The sequence below is a fragment of the Sminthopsis crassicaudata genome, chromosome 1 (genome assembly GCF_048593235.1).
Source record: "Sminthopsis crassicaudata isolate SCR6 chromosome 1, ASM4859323v1, whole genome shotgun sequence".
In the NCBI taxonomy this organism is placed as follows: domain Eukaryota; kingdom Metazoa; phylum Chordata; class Mammalia; order Dasyuromorphia; family Dasyuridae; genus Sminthopsis; species Sminthopsis crassicaudata.
Window position 1 is genome coordinate 406,803,616 of NC_133617.1, and position 15,188 is coordinate 406,818,803.

At 33.3% G+C, this 15,188-nt stretch overlaps 1 protein-coding gene and 1 long non-coding RNA gene across 5 annotated transcripts in view; one reads left to right on the top strand and one right to left on the bottom strand.

The window, feature by feature from the left end:
* The window catches only part of ANKS6 (ankyrin repeat and sterile alpha motif domain containing 6), a 79,476-nt gene that overhangs the window by 62,083 nt on the left and 2,205 nt on the right, over positions 1–15,188 (top strand). The window contains exons 14-16 of one of the 2 annotated variants that reach the window (XR_012484474.1): positions 3,573–3,607; positions 6,190–6,306; positions 10,239–10,335. Coding sequence is in view for 1 of the 2 variants with exons in the window: in XM_074280095.1 (XP_074136196.1) it covers positions 6,190–6,306; positions 10,239–10,335 (214 nt within the window). In the remaining variant the exon portion in view is untranslated. Of the gene's footprint in view, positions 1–3,572; positions 3,608–6,189; positions 6,307–10,238; positions 10,336–15,188 lie in introns of those variants that run through there. The other variant, XM_074280095.1, reaches the window with a different exon arrangement.
* Positions 2,458–15,188, bottom strand: part of LOC141549993 (uncharacterized) — a 58,910-nt gene continuing 46,179 nt past the window's right edge. For 2 of the 3 annotated variants that reach the window (XR_012484478.1, XR_012484476.1), the window contains exon 4: positions 2,458–3,614. This is a non-coding gene — a long non-coding RNA (uncharacterized LOC141549993). Of the gene's footprint in view, positions 3,615–9,023; positions 9,704–15,188 lie in introns of those variants that run through there. The other variant, XR_012484477.1, reaches the window with a different exon arrangement.

The window sequence follows — 15,188 nt, forward strand, 5'->3', positions numbered from 1 at the left end:
GCAAGAGTTGAAAATTAAGGATGTCCAATTGGGAATAACTAAACTAGTTGTATATGATTACGATGGAATGTTATTGTGCTTTAAGAAATGATGAGCAGAATACTCTCAGGAAAATCTAAAAAGACTTACATGAACTGATGCAAAGTAAACTGAACAGAAAAGGAAAACATTGTACACAGGAACAGAAATATTATATGATGATCTAGTATGAAAAACTTAGATTTTCAGCAATACAATGATTCAAGACAGTTTTGTAGGACTTATAATTAAAAGTGCTGTCCATCTCCAGAGAAACAACTGATGGATCCTGAACACAGATCAAAGATATTTTTCTTTATTTTTCTTGAGGTTTTTTTGGTCTGTGTTTTCTTTTATAGAATGACTTAGATGGAAATTGATTTTGCATAGCTACACATGTATAATTTATATCAAATTGCTTGCCGTCTCAATGAGGGGAGAGAATGTGGAGCTCAAAATATGAAAAAAAATTGTTTTTACATATAATTGGGAAAAATAAAATATTAAAATTTAAAAAAAAAAGAATTTAAGCCTTTTGAGAGCCAGGATTCTTCCTCATCATTTAGGATACTAAGAGTATCCTCAGCACCAAGCACAGTGCCTTGTACACAATAAATATTCAATAAATGTGTTGTACCAATTTATTTGAGATTGAGAAGGGAAAAACCATAATAATACCATTTCCTCCTGCAATAAGGAATATCCCTAACACACTGAAGAAATAAGAGTCAGGGCTGATAGTTAACAGAAAAGTCAATGCCCAAAAGAAATCTAAATGGAATATTAAAAATGTAACATTTATAAAATTACAGAATCTTTTACATTGAGGGACATTTGGTTTGACCTTCTGTAAATTTAAAGTAAACTTTAAGAAGACAGAACAGAATCTCTTATTGGGTAATACTAGCGAGCATACTGAGCTTCTATGAGGACATTATATGGAATATTAGAAGTCAAATATGTAAGATTTACTTCATTTACTGTAATACGTTATGTGCCAACAAATGGCAAATAGCTTTGAAGTCAAATTGACAAGCACTTATTAAGTGCTTACTGTATGCCAGGTACTGTGCTAAGTGCTGAGGAGACAAAGACTAAACAAATGAAAAACAACCCTTACTCTCAAGATGCTCACAATCTAATAGGAGAAACAATGTACAGACTATGTATAAGCAAGATATAGACTAGAAAAATTGAAGATAATTTAACATAGAAAGCACTATGGTTAAGGAGAACTAGAGAACTAGGAAGGCTTCCTGTAGCAAGGGGGACTTTAGCTGGTATTAAGGGAAATCAGGAAAACCAGGTAAAAACAAGAAGTGAGAGGATTCCAGGCATGGAGGACAGTCTGTAAAAATGCCCAGTCTAGAAATGTTAATAAGCTTGTTTATATAAAGTGGATCTTATTTTCCTCTGATTCTCATGAAATTGGATATAAGTTCTCATGAAAGTATCTCAAGAGAAATTAGAAAACCATTGATGAGGAAGGAGTTCTTAAGTAATGATAGGGCTTGTAGCATATTGTATATTAAAATGCTTGAATAGCTTTTTGCATCACTTTCAGAATTTCGTGGTAATTATGGGTTTCTCTCTTTGTCATCACTCTCAACTTTTGCTCTCTATTTAAAAAAAAAAATGACTCCTAATACTCTTCTCTTTATGCTTTACCCAAGCCAGAATTGCAAATCCAGTCAAATAAGAGGAACTGGCAGGTAGGGGAAATCTAGGCAAACAAAAGTCAAGTCCAGGTAGATCAGCTAAGTCAGAGAGGAGCAAGATTATTATAGATCTGGAGCAGAGAATTAGCAAGAGGCCCCCAACCAGCAAAGTTGGACTCAGACCCATGATTTTTAAAGAATTAGGATACAGTTTTTAAAAAAATCAATGTACATTGAAATTATAATAAACAATTTCAGAATTTTGGGGAAAGAAATGTGGCACAATGGAAAGATTGTTGGATTAAGAACCAGAGGATCTTGGTTCAAATTCCAATTGTGTGGCATTTATGTGCCCAAGGGGCTAAGTCCTTCACCTAAGGCCTCAGTTTCCTCAACTGTAAAATGAGAAGCTTGGACTAAATGACCAACCCCCTCACCTAAATCTGTGTTCTTCTAATAAGTCACAAGATGCTTCATGATCTTGAATTTTATTGCTTATTATTTAATTATTGATATAAAATATGGAAGATAAAGCTAAAGCTACATTGCCTTCATTCAATTTTAAAATATTCTTTTTATTAACTTGTATACTTGTATAAAAGTAGTATATAGAATATACAGCCTAGAATGTATATTCTACAACCATAATCTGGTGCAGACTGTAGTAATAAGAATACTTAGTGAAATTTTCTGATCAGCAGAATGATATATTAAACCAATCTAATGAGACAAATGTAAAAGTATTATTTTTATTTTTATATTATTACTTCTTGTTGTGGAGTCATTTTCAACCAGCAAGTATCCAAGGGCAGATTTTTATTCAGGAAGATAGATGTGCTACACTCCAAGCTTGGCACCCTATCTACTTCACCATCTAGTTATTTATAGATAATAGTATACCTATATAAAAAAAAGTTTAGAGAATAATTTCAAGGTTATACATACACAAATATGTGAGTGTATGTATGTTTGTATGTGCTTATATACATATATATGCATATATGTAAAATGGGTGCATATATTTATATGAAAGAATATGATAGTATAACAAATTCAAAGAGTAGGATAGAGGGGAAAACACTATATAGATAAGAAGGAAGGAACTATCAGCATAGAGTGAACAGGACACATGTTTGAGCACTGTATTTTTCTTTTAATCCTTTATTATGACACCCTGTGTGGTTAAGATAACCAGGGAATCTCCTGAACTTCCAAGGAATGTCCATTTAACTTTAAATCAGCTTTCTTTAAATAGCTGTTTATTATTAGTAAAGAATTAAAGAGGGTCACAGTTGACTTACACACGTTTTTCATAGTGAAACAACCAAGAATATAATCAAGTAAAAAAATGTCAATATATGATATTTATTTTTAAAAACAAAAATATTAGGAATTACTTCAAATAAAAAAAAATCATCACTTTAATTCCAGTTTTTGCTCCTCTAATTGCCTCATGAAGCCTGTGGTGAGTGATGGATAGCTGGGAGCTTTCTAATCCAACTTTTTGTCATTTTTCAGGGAAAGGGTATGTTTCCATTCCTATTGGTATTTAGCAGCCACTAATTTTGCTTGCTTGTCCAATAGACTGGATATAAGCTCTCATTTATTGAATTGTTGAAATGAAAGATTATAATGTGCTCATGTAGGCTTATTTACACTAACCATTGGGTTGATGCTGTATGAAAGAAATGAGAGAATGTGTCTGAGAGTCACAGGAGATGAGACAGTATAGAGGGATTGTTACATTTGTCTGTGGGGAAAAATACTAAAGCTAAAAAGATCACAGATTTTCTATCTTGTATTGTGATAACTAGAGAAAAACACACATTTCTGATCCATAGTCCTTCTTTCTTTTATTGCTTCTGTTGTTTAAGTTCATATTCTGTCTTTCTACAGTCTTCATCTCTCTTGTCCTCTTTGGGGAGATCATGGTAAGTACTGCCAAGCAACAGAATTTAGAAATAATATCATTAGACATGGGAACAATTAAAATGGTCAATTTTGATTGTCTTAAGTCTAAAAATGTTGTAGTTTGGGAGTTTCATTTCCGTGTTTCTAGCCACTAAGATAATTGACTTGACAAATTTTCTTAATCATTTCATTGAATCAAAGAGATATTTATGATCAGAGGGACTTTCTCCCATTTGTCACTCTATACTGAGAGAGTCTAGTATTGGCCCACTCTAGGAACTTAATAAATGTTGAATTGTATTATATAGTATTGTATTCAACAAATGTTTATTGAACATTGGTATATATGAAATCTGAAGCATAAATCAAATCAGTCTGTTTCAACAAGCATTATGAAATTCCTACTATGCTAGGTACTAGAAATAGAATTGCCCAAAAAATGACAAAATCTTGCTCTCTAGGAGCTTACAGTTGAATAGATATATAAGACATGTATATATAAATATATATATATAAATATATATATATATATATGTATATATATATATAATTGTAATACAAGTTAAAAGTGAAAAATGCAAACAAATCAAATGGAAAGAGATGAGAAACTGGGGATAGAAGATTCATTTCTAAGGCAGGTTAGGAAGTTAGACCTCAACTGGATCTTAAAGGAAGAGATTTTTATAGGTAGTGATGTATGGAGAGATTATTCCAGGTATGAGGAGATAGATACTCTTTACAAACACACAAACCTAGGATATAGCAAATTGATATTGTGAAATGACTAATAGTCCAGTTACCCCGAAATATGAAGTGCCCAAGAGGAATAGTATGCAATAAAGTTAGGCAAATTAGAGCCACATTATAGAGGCCCTTTAACATAAAACAAACATCTATTACCTTATAAGGAGGAACCTATGAAGATTTTTTTGACTAGAGAAGTGATGAGATAAGTCCTATATAATGGGAAGATTACTTTGACCATGCCTTGTAATACTGTTTTGGAAAAGAGAAGTGATAATAGGCAGGGAAATCAGGAATGCTTATAATAGCTGGGGTAAGAGGTATGAGGGCCTACACTAGTTATTGCAATGGGAGTAAAAAGGAAGGGGATGTATATCAACCTTGTTGTAAAGGCAGAATGAACAAGAATTACTAATTGATTAAAAGATGAAGAAAGGAAAAGTCAAAAGTAATTCCAAAGTTTTCAGTCCCCTTGTACCACCAATAAAAATATGAAAGTTGGAAAGATAAGAAAGCTGGAAAATAAGTTTGACTTGAGAATTTGAGGTATCTGGGGATAGTAAAAAAAAAAAAATTGAATAAGTAGTTGAAAATGTGGAAATGAAATATAGGGGGAAAGTTGGAACTGAAAATGGAGATCTGAAGTAGGGGGTAGTTAGGAGAAGGGGGTGTAATAGACTGAACTTAGAGTCAGGAAGATCTGAGTTCAAATCTTGCCTTAGACTCTTGCCAGCTGTCTAGTCTTAGGCAAATCACTTAACCTTTTAGCCTTAGTTACTTCATCTATGAAGTGGGAATAATCGCACCTACCTCCCAGGGTTGTTGTGAGGATTACATAAGATAATATTTATAAAGAGCTTTGCAAACTTTAAAGAGCTGGGTAAATTGCTAAATTGCTAGGTCTTATTATGTAGAACTGACACACAGAGGTAAGGAAAATAGAGACTGAGAATCATCTTTATAGAAATAATGATTTTTTTTTTAAGCCATAAGAGTGGATGTGAAGAATAGGACAGAAGGAGTGATCAGAAAACTACCAAAGACCGAGAGAAACAAAATGGGAGTAAAATATCAGGAAAAAGGAGATGATATAAAAAGGGATGATATAGACAATAAAAAGGGGAATACCAGGAAAAGGGGGATTAATTAATATATATACATAAATACAATAAACATATATAAAATTTTTGCATGCCCTCATGGGACTTCATGTATCAAGAACCATAGTTTAGAAGTTAGTATTTCTATAATATCAAATCAAGCTCTAAAAACAAAATTGGGAACCTAAAATATGCAAAAATTCTAAAAATGTTTCCTAGTACTGTTACTAAAATACTAATTCAGACATTTTGAATTAAAAAAAGATTCCTTTTAAATGTTCTCAAGTACCAGAAATGAGGGAAATATATTGAATAATAACTAACACTTTTAAAATTGCAAAGCATTTTATATATATTATCTCATTTGATAATTCCATAGTTTATGCTGATTAATTAAACAATACTGAGTAAAATGTGAAATTGAACTAATCTTCAAAGATATTGTATTAGCTCACCATATAGTATTAGCTCACCAATTTCAAAGTGACTATTGATTCATGCTATTTCACCCCTAAAAACATTTAGTTGTGGGGAAAAACACAAGAGCAATTTGGAAACAAGATGAAAGGAAGAAAAATGTATGTCCAACATAGTATCAATCTTTATTCCTTCTTAAGTTCAGAAGAGACAAGGTACTAGAAAGCATATCTGTTATTTGCTGGTACATTTACTGGCATATACTGGCTGAAAAAAAAAATCACAGTGTGTTTCTATCACAATAGTCTCAATCATATATCTCTCATTTTATCTTTCTGTAGGTGGACATGGAAGCATTCCTCACACTTACTGATGGTGATTTAAAAGAGTTGGGTATTAAGACAGATGGTTCCAGGCAGCAAATTTTGGCAGCTATTTCTGAACTGAATGCAGGCAAGGTATTGCCATAATTTTTTTTTCCTTCCAAAAACTAAAATATTTAATACAACCAGATAATCTTACCACTTGATGAGATCTTAGACACCAACTCCCTATTCATTGTAGGAATTCTTTCTAACATGTATGTCAGATGATCATCCATAGTTTATACTTGAATAACATTTGAGATATATGCCATTTGTAATTGAGCAGTAATAATTTGAAACTTTTATTATATGTGTGCAGAATCTGCCTCAAGACCATTTATTATAATTTGTAAACAATCTGCTTTATACTGCCCATTCTTCCATTCTTTCTACTACTCATTTTCCATTCTTCCATTCTTTTTTACATCCAGGATACTGTTCAAATTGTGTATATCATTTTAATACCTGGTCATTGACCTTCCCCTCTATCTTATCCTTTTTTTCTTATGCTTAAAGATAACAGTATTCATATTATCAGCCCATCAACAACATAACTGCATAGTTTCTCAGTCTTCTGAACTTTAGTGATCTGCTCCAAACCACTTCATTAGCCATATCTGGATATAAATTGAGACCATTTTAGACTTCAGCACCTCAGACAGTGAACTTCCAATCTATCCTTCCAACTGTAGTTTCATTTACTTTCTTACTCAGCCTTGACCTTTATGGTCATAGCCACTTTAATTTTTTTTTTATTAGATATTATCTTTTAATTATCTCTCCACTCCCAACCCCAAATTCTGAATTCTTATCTTTGAGTAAGGTCTATCTTTTGTTGTTGTTGTTGTTGTTGTTGTTGTTATTGCTGATTCTGGCTTGCTGAGTGACATTGAGAAAAATCACAAACTCAAACTGGTTTCTTTACCCATTAGAGATATATGATACATAACCTTAGCTAGGCCTTCACTGCTATTCAAAAGTACTTCTATATTATCATCTTCTTATTTCATCGCCATAGCAAGTACTTTAGAATTTTCATCTCTGTTTTCACTTCCAAAAGTATTCCTATATTCCCTTCGACCAAAGCTTCTTAACCTATGGGCTATGACCCCATATGATGTCACATAACTGAATATAGGGCTTACAAAAAAAAAAAGTTGGCGACAATAAAAGGTTTCTGAATGTTCTGTGTTCTGCAGGATCAAATATTCCAACAAAATTTAATTCTTTATGTAAAAATAAACAAGCACATCCATCTCAGTATGCAAATTTGCTTTCATTTTAAATAAATGGTAAAATTTTATAAATGCCAAAGAATTATTTTAAAATAAATCTCTTAGTGATTATCAGTAAATTAAACATATATACCTATTTTACATACCTATATACCCAGGATCACATACAAATTCCTCATGCAAAAAGGGGTCGTGAGTGGAAAAAATTTAAAAAGTCTTGCCTTAAAGTGGGTAGAATCATAGATTATTATTATATTAGCATTTATATAGTACTCTAAAGTTTTACAAGTTCTTTATAAATATTAAAGTATTTTATCCTTATAACTACCCCAGAAACTAGGAGCTAACTATCTTCATCTTATAGATGAGAAAACTGTGCAGAAATAAAATGATTTGTCCAGGATTGCACAGATAGTAAATTTCTAAAACTGGACTTGAACTCATGTTGTCCTGTTCTAAGTCCAGCACTGAACCACCTAATTATCTGTTAAAAAATAACCTAGATTTGGAAGTGATCTCAGAAGTATTTCTAATTTTAGAGATGAAGAAACCTCAGTTTCTTCACAGGAAGGTAATAATGATTTGCTCATTATAATACACGTAACTATCAAAAGCAGGATTACTTAGCCTTTTACTACAGCAAAATTGAGGGAATCCAATGTGAGCTTTAAGCTCTCTCATTCTTCTAACTCCTTCCCAGCTGCTGTTGGAAAGGAATGCTTCTCAGTTAGAAAAAGTCTTTCTTTTGACCCTTTTGTCCCATTTTTCTCCTGTCCTAAACTGCTAAACATCTCAAAAAAGTTGGAATCACTCAATGGCTCTGCTTCCTCATTACTCATTATCTTCTCAACCTCTTGTAATCAAACTTACTTTCAACCTTCCACACTCCTGGAATCATACTAAGGTTACCAATTAGCCAAAATTTTTAAAGTTTTATTTTTGACCACCCTATAGTGTTTGTTTCTATTGATCTCCCTCTCCTACAACCTCTTTCTTCTTCTCTTGTCTTTAGAGACAGGAAATTCTTCTAGTTCTTTTCTAATTTTTCTAATTTATTCTTCACTGTCATGCATATTTTCTTTCTGATCCTTTAATTCAGGAATTCCCCAAGGTTTCTTGTGGCCTTCTTCTCTTTGGTTTTTTCTCTAATCTTTCTCCAGTATCATTCCAACTCAAGCCTAGAAAAATGCTCTGCAAATAGAAGATACTTTTTTTTTAAGTAAACATTTTTGTCTGTGGAAGGCAAGACAACTTGCTCATCTATAGGGCAACTCTTATGTGATTGAAAATTGTCAATCATGACTTGGTTTGTCTTGTCTTCTCAAGTTTTCCACACTGTTCAGGCATTCCTCAAAATTAGCATTAGGTGCTCAGAAGCAGATCTTATCCTCTCCAAAATGGTCAAAGGATTTGAACAAAACCTTCTCCAAAATAGAATCACAAACTATTAGCAGCCATATGAAAGAAAAATCCAACACATGAATAAAAAAGATAAGCAAATTTTAAAAGTTTGAACAATACTGAGGTTTTTCCATACTCCCAGAAAATTGGCAAAGATGGAAAAAAGTTGGAGAGGTTATAGAAAAGATAGGCATCCTAAAACATTGTTAGTGGAGCTGTGAATTGGCACAACTGTTTCTGGAAAACAGTTTGGAATTATGCAAATAAAGTGACTAAAATATTCATATCTACTCAGTTCATTGCTCAGTATATTCTCTAAGGAGTTCACTGGTAAAAAGGAAGATTCTATGTAGACCAAAATATTTGTCGCAGCACTTTTTGTGGGATCAAAGAAAATAGGTGCCTGTATATTAGGGACCTGCAAACAAATTGGAGTTCTTAAATGTCAGGGTATATTATTGTGCTGTAAAAAATAATGAATATAATGAATACAAAGAAGCATGCAGACTTACATGAACTGATAGAAAATGAAATAAACAGAGCCAGGAAAATAATATGCATAATGATTATAATAGTATAAAGGAAAACAACAACAAAACAACTGAAACTGGGTGTTTTGATTTTAAAAAGAAAAAATTTATAATTATAAAGAACAACCCAAAAACATGTTCCTTCCCCACCCTCTTCAAACTGTGCCCTATCCTTTGGTAAAGAACAGGATCCACAAGTGGAGACTGTTACATGTAATGTCATTTTAAAAATGTATTTGTTGATTTTGTATTTATTGATTTATTGATTTTGTTGAATACTTCCTCTTCCTTTTCTTTAAAAATTCTTCATTATAAAGGATGGCTCTGTAGGAGAGAGGAATAGAAAAGATATAGCAAAAAATAGAGATTATGTAAAAAAGAAAAGATATCAATAAAAAAAATTTTAATTAACCTCTTCAGCTATGACAAGTTGAAACAGACCTCTGGAGCAACTTGGGGAAATCCCTATTTCATTGCTTTCATATCTTAGAAGTGAAAGACAGGGCAATTGAGTAGTGATTAATTTAAGGGGGGAATGCAAATGTTTTCAATAACAGAAAAAACTCAACAAGTAAAATATAAGGGAATAGGGTTAGATGAAGGAAGTAGGTAATAGTGAAAAGAACCTTCCCTCCTCCCAGCCCCATCACGTGCAAAAGTCGACTTCCTCTCACTTGTGTGCAGAGTTCCCAGTAGAGTGAGTAGATAAGGATTCTGGGCACAGAAGCAAGAGAGACAACAAGACTGTTTCATTGTGTTTTTATTAAATCAGATACTCTTTATCTTCATTAACCTATTCTCCCAAGACATTTGTGGACTTTCCAATATGAATTCTAAATGTTTTTAATTTCCTTTGCAGGGACGTGAGAGGCAAATATTACAGGAAACCATTCACAGCTTTCATTCTTCTTTTGAGAGCAGTGCCAGCAATACCAGATCTCCTGGGAACTGTCAGTGTAAGTATGCTTATGTGAACTCCTAAATTTACTCAGGATTTTTGGGTGGCTAGCTGACATAGTAAATATAACGTGTGGGATTTTGAGTCAGGAAGACTTTGAATTTAGCTTTATATACTTATTAACCATGTGAACCTGGGAAAATCACTTAACTAATATGTGCTTCAGTTTTCTCATATGTGAAAATGGAATAATAACAGTACCCACCTCTAGAGTTATTATGAAGATTAAATAAGTTACTCTGTGTAAAGTTCTTTGTAAACCTTGAAGTACTATAGCAATAATAATAGATATTATTATTAGCTATTATAAAATATGAAAGTAAGATACAATAACAGTGCATGCTGGTGAAAAGGATTTGATATCCCTTTAATGTAGGCTTAATATTTCAAATATCTTGATCTTCAAAACTGAGATTGCACTTTGGTGTTCAACTATATTTTCTTATGTGACTCAGTCTTTTCAAAACCAGTGGCTGACTTGTTTTTATTTTATTTTTCACATTGTGATAAACTTCATTTTCCCTTTTTCTTATTAAAGATTTTTATTTTCAAAACATATGCATGGATAATTTTTCAACATTGATCCTTGAAAAACCTTGTATTCTAAATTTTTCCCCTCTTCCCCCTATGCCTTTCCCTAGATTTCAAATAATCCAATATATCTTAAACATGTGCAATTCTTCCATACACAATTCCACAATTATCTTGTTGCACAAGAAAAATCAGATCAAAAAGGAAAAAAAATGAAAAAAATATAAAATGCAAGCAAACAATAACAAAAAGAGTGAAAATGCTAAGTTGTGATACACACTCAGTTCCCACAGTCCTTTCTCTGGGTGTAGATGGCTCTCTTCATCACAAGATCACTGGAACTAGCCTTAATCATTTTATTGTTGAAAAGAGCCACATCCATTAGAATTGAATATCGTATAATGTTGTTGCCATGTACAATGATCTCCTGATTCTGCTCATTTCAATTAACATCAATCCACACAAGTCTCTATAGATTTCTCCAAAATCATCCTGCTAATCATTCCTTACAGAACAATAATATTCCATAACATTCATATACCATCAGTTATTCAGCCATTCTCCAACTGATGGGCATCCACCTAGTTTTTAGTTTCTTGCCAAAAAAAGGGCTTTCACAAACATTTTTGCACATATGGGTTTTTTCCTTCCTGTAAGTCTCTTTGGGATACAGGCCCAGTAGAAACATTGCTGGATCAAAGAGTATGCACATAAATTTCATTTTTCAAAAAAAGGTCTCAGAGTTACAAAAAGAAAAATGTACAAAACTGTTAACTGTCTAGGAGAACTAAAATGAGCCACTTCTTTACAAAGTTAACTCTTTTCTCCATCCTTCTGCTATACCTTGGTTGACACACTAGCACTTAGAAACCTTCTAGGTATTATGAGAGAGAGACAAATGAGAACAAAGAACATGGACAGTTTGGACATCGCAAAACTCTCTTATATTCCTGGCTGCTTTGATTTTAGACAGTGAACACAAATAATGTTTCCACTAGAAGCAGCTAGGTAGCACTATGAATGGAGTATTGGATCTAAAGCCAGGAAGATGCAGATTCAAATCCAGGATCAAACACTTATTATTTGTGTGACCCCAGGCAAACCATTTAACCTCTGTCTTCTCAGTTTCCTCATCTGTAAAATAGGGAGAATAATAATACTTACCTTTCAGAATTGTTGTGACATCAAATGAGGTAATAACTGTAAAGTAATGTGCAAATCTTAAAGTAATACAGAAATGTTAGATAGCATTATTTTCGTTAATAATAACAATAAAACAGGCAAAATTTTACTGTACAATCTGCCTATGCTTTTATAGTACTTTGTAATTTGGGCATATAGTTTTCATTTGACTTCTGTGGTACCTTAGCACTGTAGCAATCTGCACATAGAATATGGAGTACCAACTCCAATCCTTCCTAGCTGTGTGATATGGGGCAAATTGATTATCTTTTCTGAGCTTCAGCTGCATTTGCCAGTATTTGCATTATCCAGACAATAAAAGCTTGCCTCTTTATGTATTATAAACCTTTAAAATAATTTTAATTTCTGGTGCCAAGATGGCAGGGTGAGGAAGGATTCCTTTGAAGCCCTCCCATATTCCCCCTCCAAACAACTATAAAACTGCTTCAGAACTGATCTAGGAATAGGAAAGCAGCTTACCAAGTAAGATCTGTCTCATTGAGGTAGGAGGGGAACAATATTTAAGAGAAACAGCAGGAGCTAGTCTAAAGCAAGGGACCTACAGCAAGGCTCCAAGCTTAGGACAGTCCACTAGTGAGGCTTTGTCCTTCTGCAAATCAATAAGACCCTTAGTCAAATGAACAGGCTATGTAGTACATCAAGACATTGCTCCCTTCCCCTACCCCAGTTACTTTACTCCCCTCTAACAAAGCCACTAGTGAAACCTTGATCCCATTGCTGACCAATAGTGAAGACTCATCCTGGAGCTGGCCATCAGCAACCCAGCAGCAGGATGATTTCAGAAAAATCTGAAAAGACTTACATGAATTGATATATAGTTAAGTAAACAGAATCAGGAACATGTACACCATCACAACAATATTCTTCAGTGAAGAACTGGGAATGACTTAACTTTTCTCAGCAATATAATGATCCAAGACAGTCCCAATGAATTAATGATGAAGCATACTATCCACTTCCAGAGAAAGAACTGATATTGAAAACTAATAATCTTACATAGAATACTATTTTTCACTTTATTTCATTTTTTCCTTTTGAATCTTTTTGTACAAAATGACTAATGAAAATATTTTACATAATTGCACATGTATAACCTATTTTGCTTACTGTCTTAGAAGAGGAGAGAGAGGTAATATTTGGAACTGAAAACTTTATTTCTTTTACTTTTATTTTTAATTTTTTTGGAACTGAAAACTTTATTTTTTATTAATTTTATAATTATAATTTTTGACAGTACATATGCATGAGTAATTTTTTATAACATTATCCCTTATATTCATTTTTCCAAATTTTCCCCTCCCTCCCTCTACTCCCTCCCCTAGATGACAGGCAATCCCATACTTTTTACATGTGTTACAGTATAACCTACATACAATATGTGTGTAAATCCAATTTTCTTGTTGCACGTTAAGAATTGGATTCTGAAGGTATAGGTAACCTGGGTAGATAGACAGTAATACTAACAATTTACATTCACTTCCCAGTGTTCCTTCTCTGGGTGTAGTTGTTTCTGTCCATCATTGATCAACTGGAAGTGAGTTGGATCTTCTTTATGTTGAAGATATCCACTTCCATCAGAATACATCTTCATACAGTATCGTTGTTGAAGTGTACAGAGATCTTCTGGTTCTGCTCGTTTCACTCAGCATCAGTTCATGCAAGTCTCTCCAAACCTCTCTGTATTCATCCTGCTGGTCATTTCTTACAGAGCAATAATATTCCATAGCCTTCATATACCATAATTTACCCAACCATTCTCCAATTGATGGACATCCATTCATCTTCCAGTTTCTAGCTACAACAAAAAGAGCTGCCACAAACATTTTGGCACATACAGGTCCCTTTCCGCTCTTTAGTATTTCTTTGGGATATAAGCCCAGTAGTAGCACTGCTGGATCAAAAGGTATGCACAGTTTGATGCATAGTTCCAGATTGCTCTCCAGAATGGCCGGATTCTTTCACAACTCCACCAACAATGTATCAGTGTCCCAGTTTTCCCACATCCCCTCCAACATTCATCATTATTTGTTCCTGTCATCTTAGCCAATCTGACAGGTGTATAGTGGTATCTCAGAGTTGGAACTGAAAACTTTAAATAAAAATCTATTAAAATTATTAGAAATCTTTCTGAAATGTATTACTGACTCTTCTGCCTTCTTAAACAGAGTATGCTGAGATAATTTAACCTTTTCTAGAATATTTGTGTCCAAAATATTAGTGACTATATAGCAATATAATTATGCCCTCAGAAGTTACTCAGAGCAGAGTTTGCTACACTAAATAGTCCTATGTTGCTATTGAAAGCACAATTTGAGCTGTCTGCTTTTTATGGTTTCCTTTTTCTCAGAAATATTATTGTCACTGATGCTGACTCTAGTAGCTCTGCCGTCTTCTCCAATCCTAATTTTTTTGGCTGCTTTTCAGAGGTCTTTGGGGCATAATGTCTGGTTTATTTTCCTCTTTTCCCAAAAATTACTTATTTGACAACTTTCAAGATATATAAAATTTTTGTAAGATTATTAGTAAGCCTGAGGAATATGGAACTCTGCCCATTTGTATAAAACATACATTTTTCTTCTAGCTTATAAACTGTTTGCTTTGGTATCTAAGGGGAAAATGTATGACTTGGTGAAATCCAGGTTTCGAAGTATATTTATTCTAGGACAGGATTTCTTTTATTTCAGGGTAAAAAAATGATAACAAGGAAAATATTCTGGTCTTAAATATGATACTCAAAAGCAAATATATATATATGCATATGTATATATATATATATATATATGTATATATTAACAAGCCCTTATTCTCCTTTAAAATAGAGAGTTGTCCCCAGAGTCAGAAAGACCTGGCTTCAAGTCCTACTTCTGAAACATATACACTGTGTGTGGATCCAGGCAATCTTCTTCCTCATCCTTCTTCTCCTCTTTCTCCTTCTTCTCCCCCCCCCCTTTTTTTTTTCTGAGGCAATTGGGTTTAAGTGACTTCCCCAGAGTCTGGGTGACACTTAACATTAAGAAAGTGTTAAGTGTCTGAAAGCAGATTTTAACTCAGTCTTCTTGACTTTAGGGCTGGTACTCTATCCACTGTATCATCTACGTGTCACTTCCAGGCAGTTTT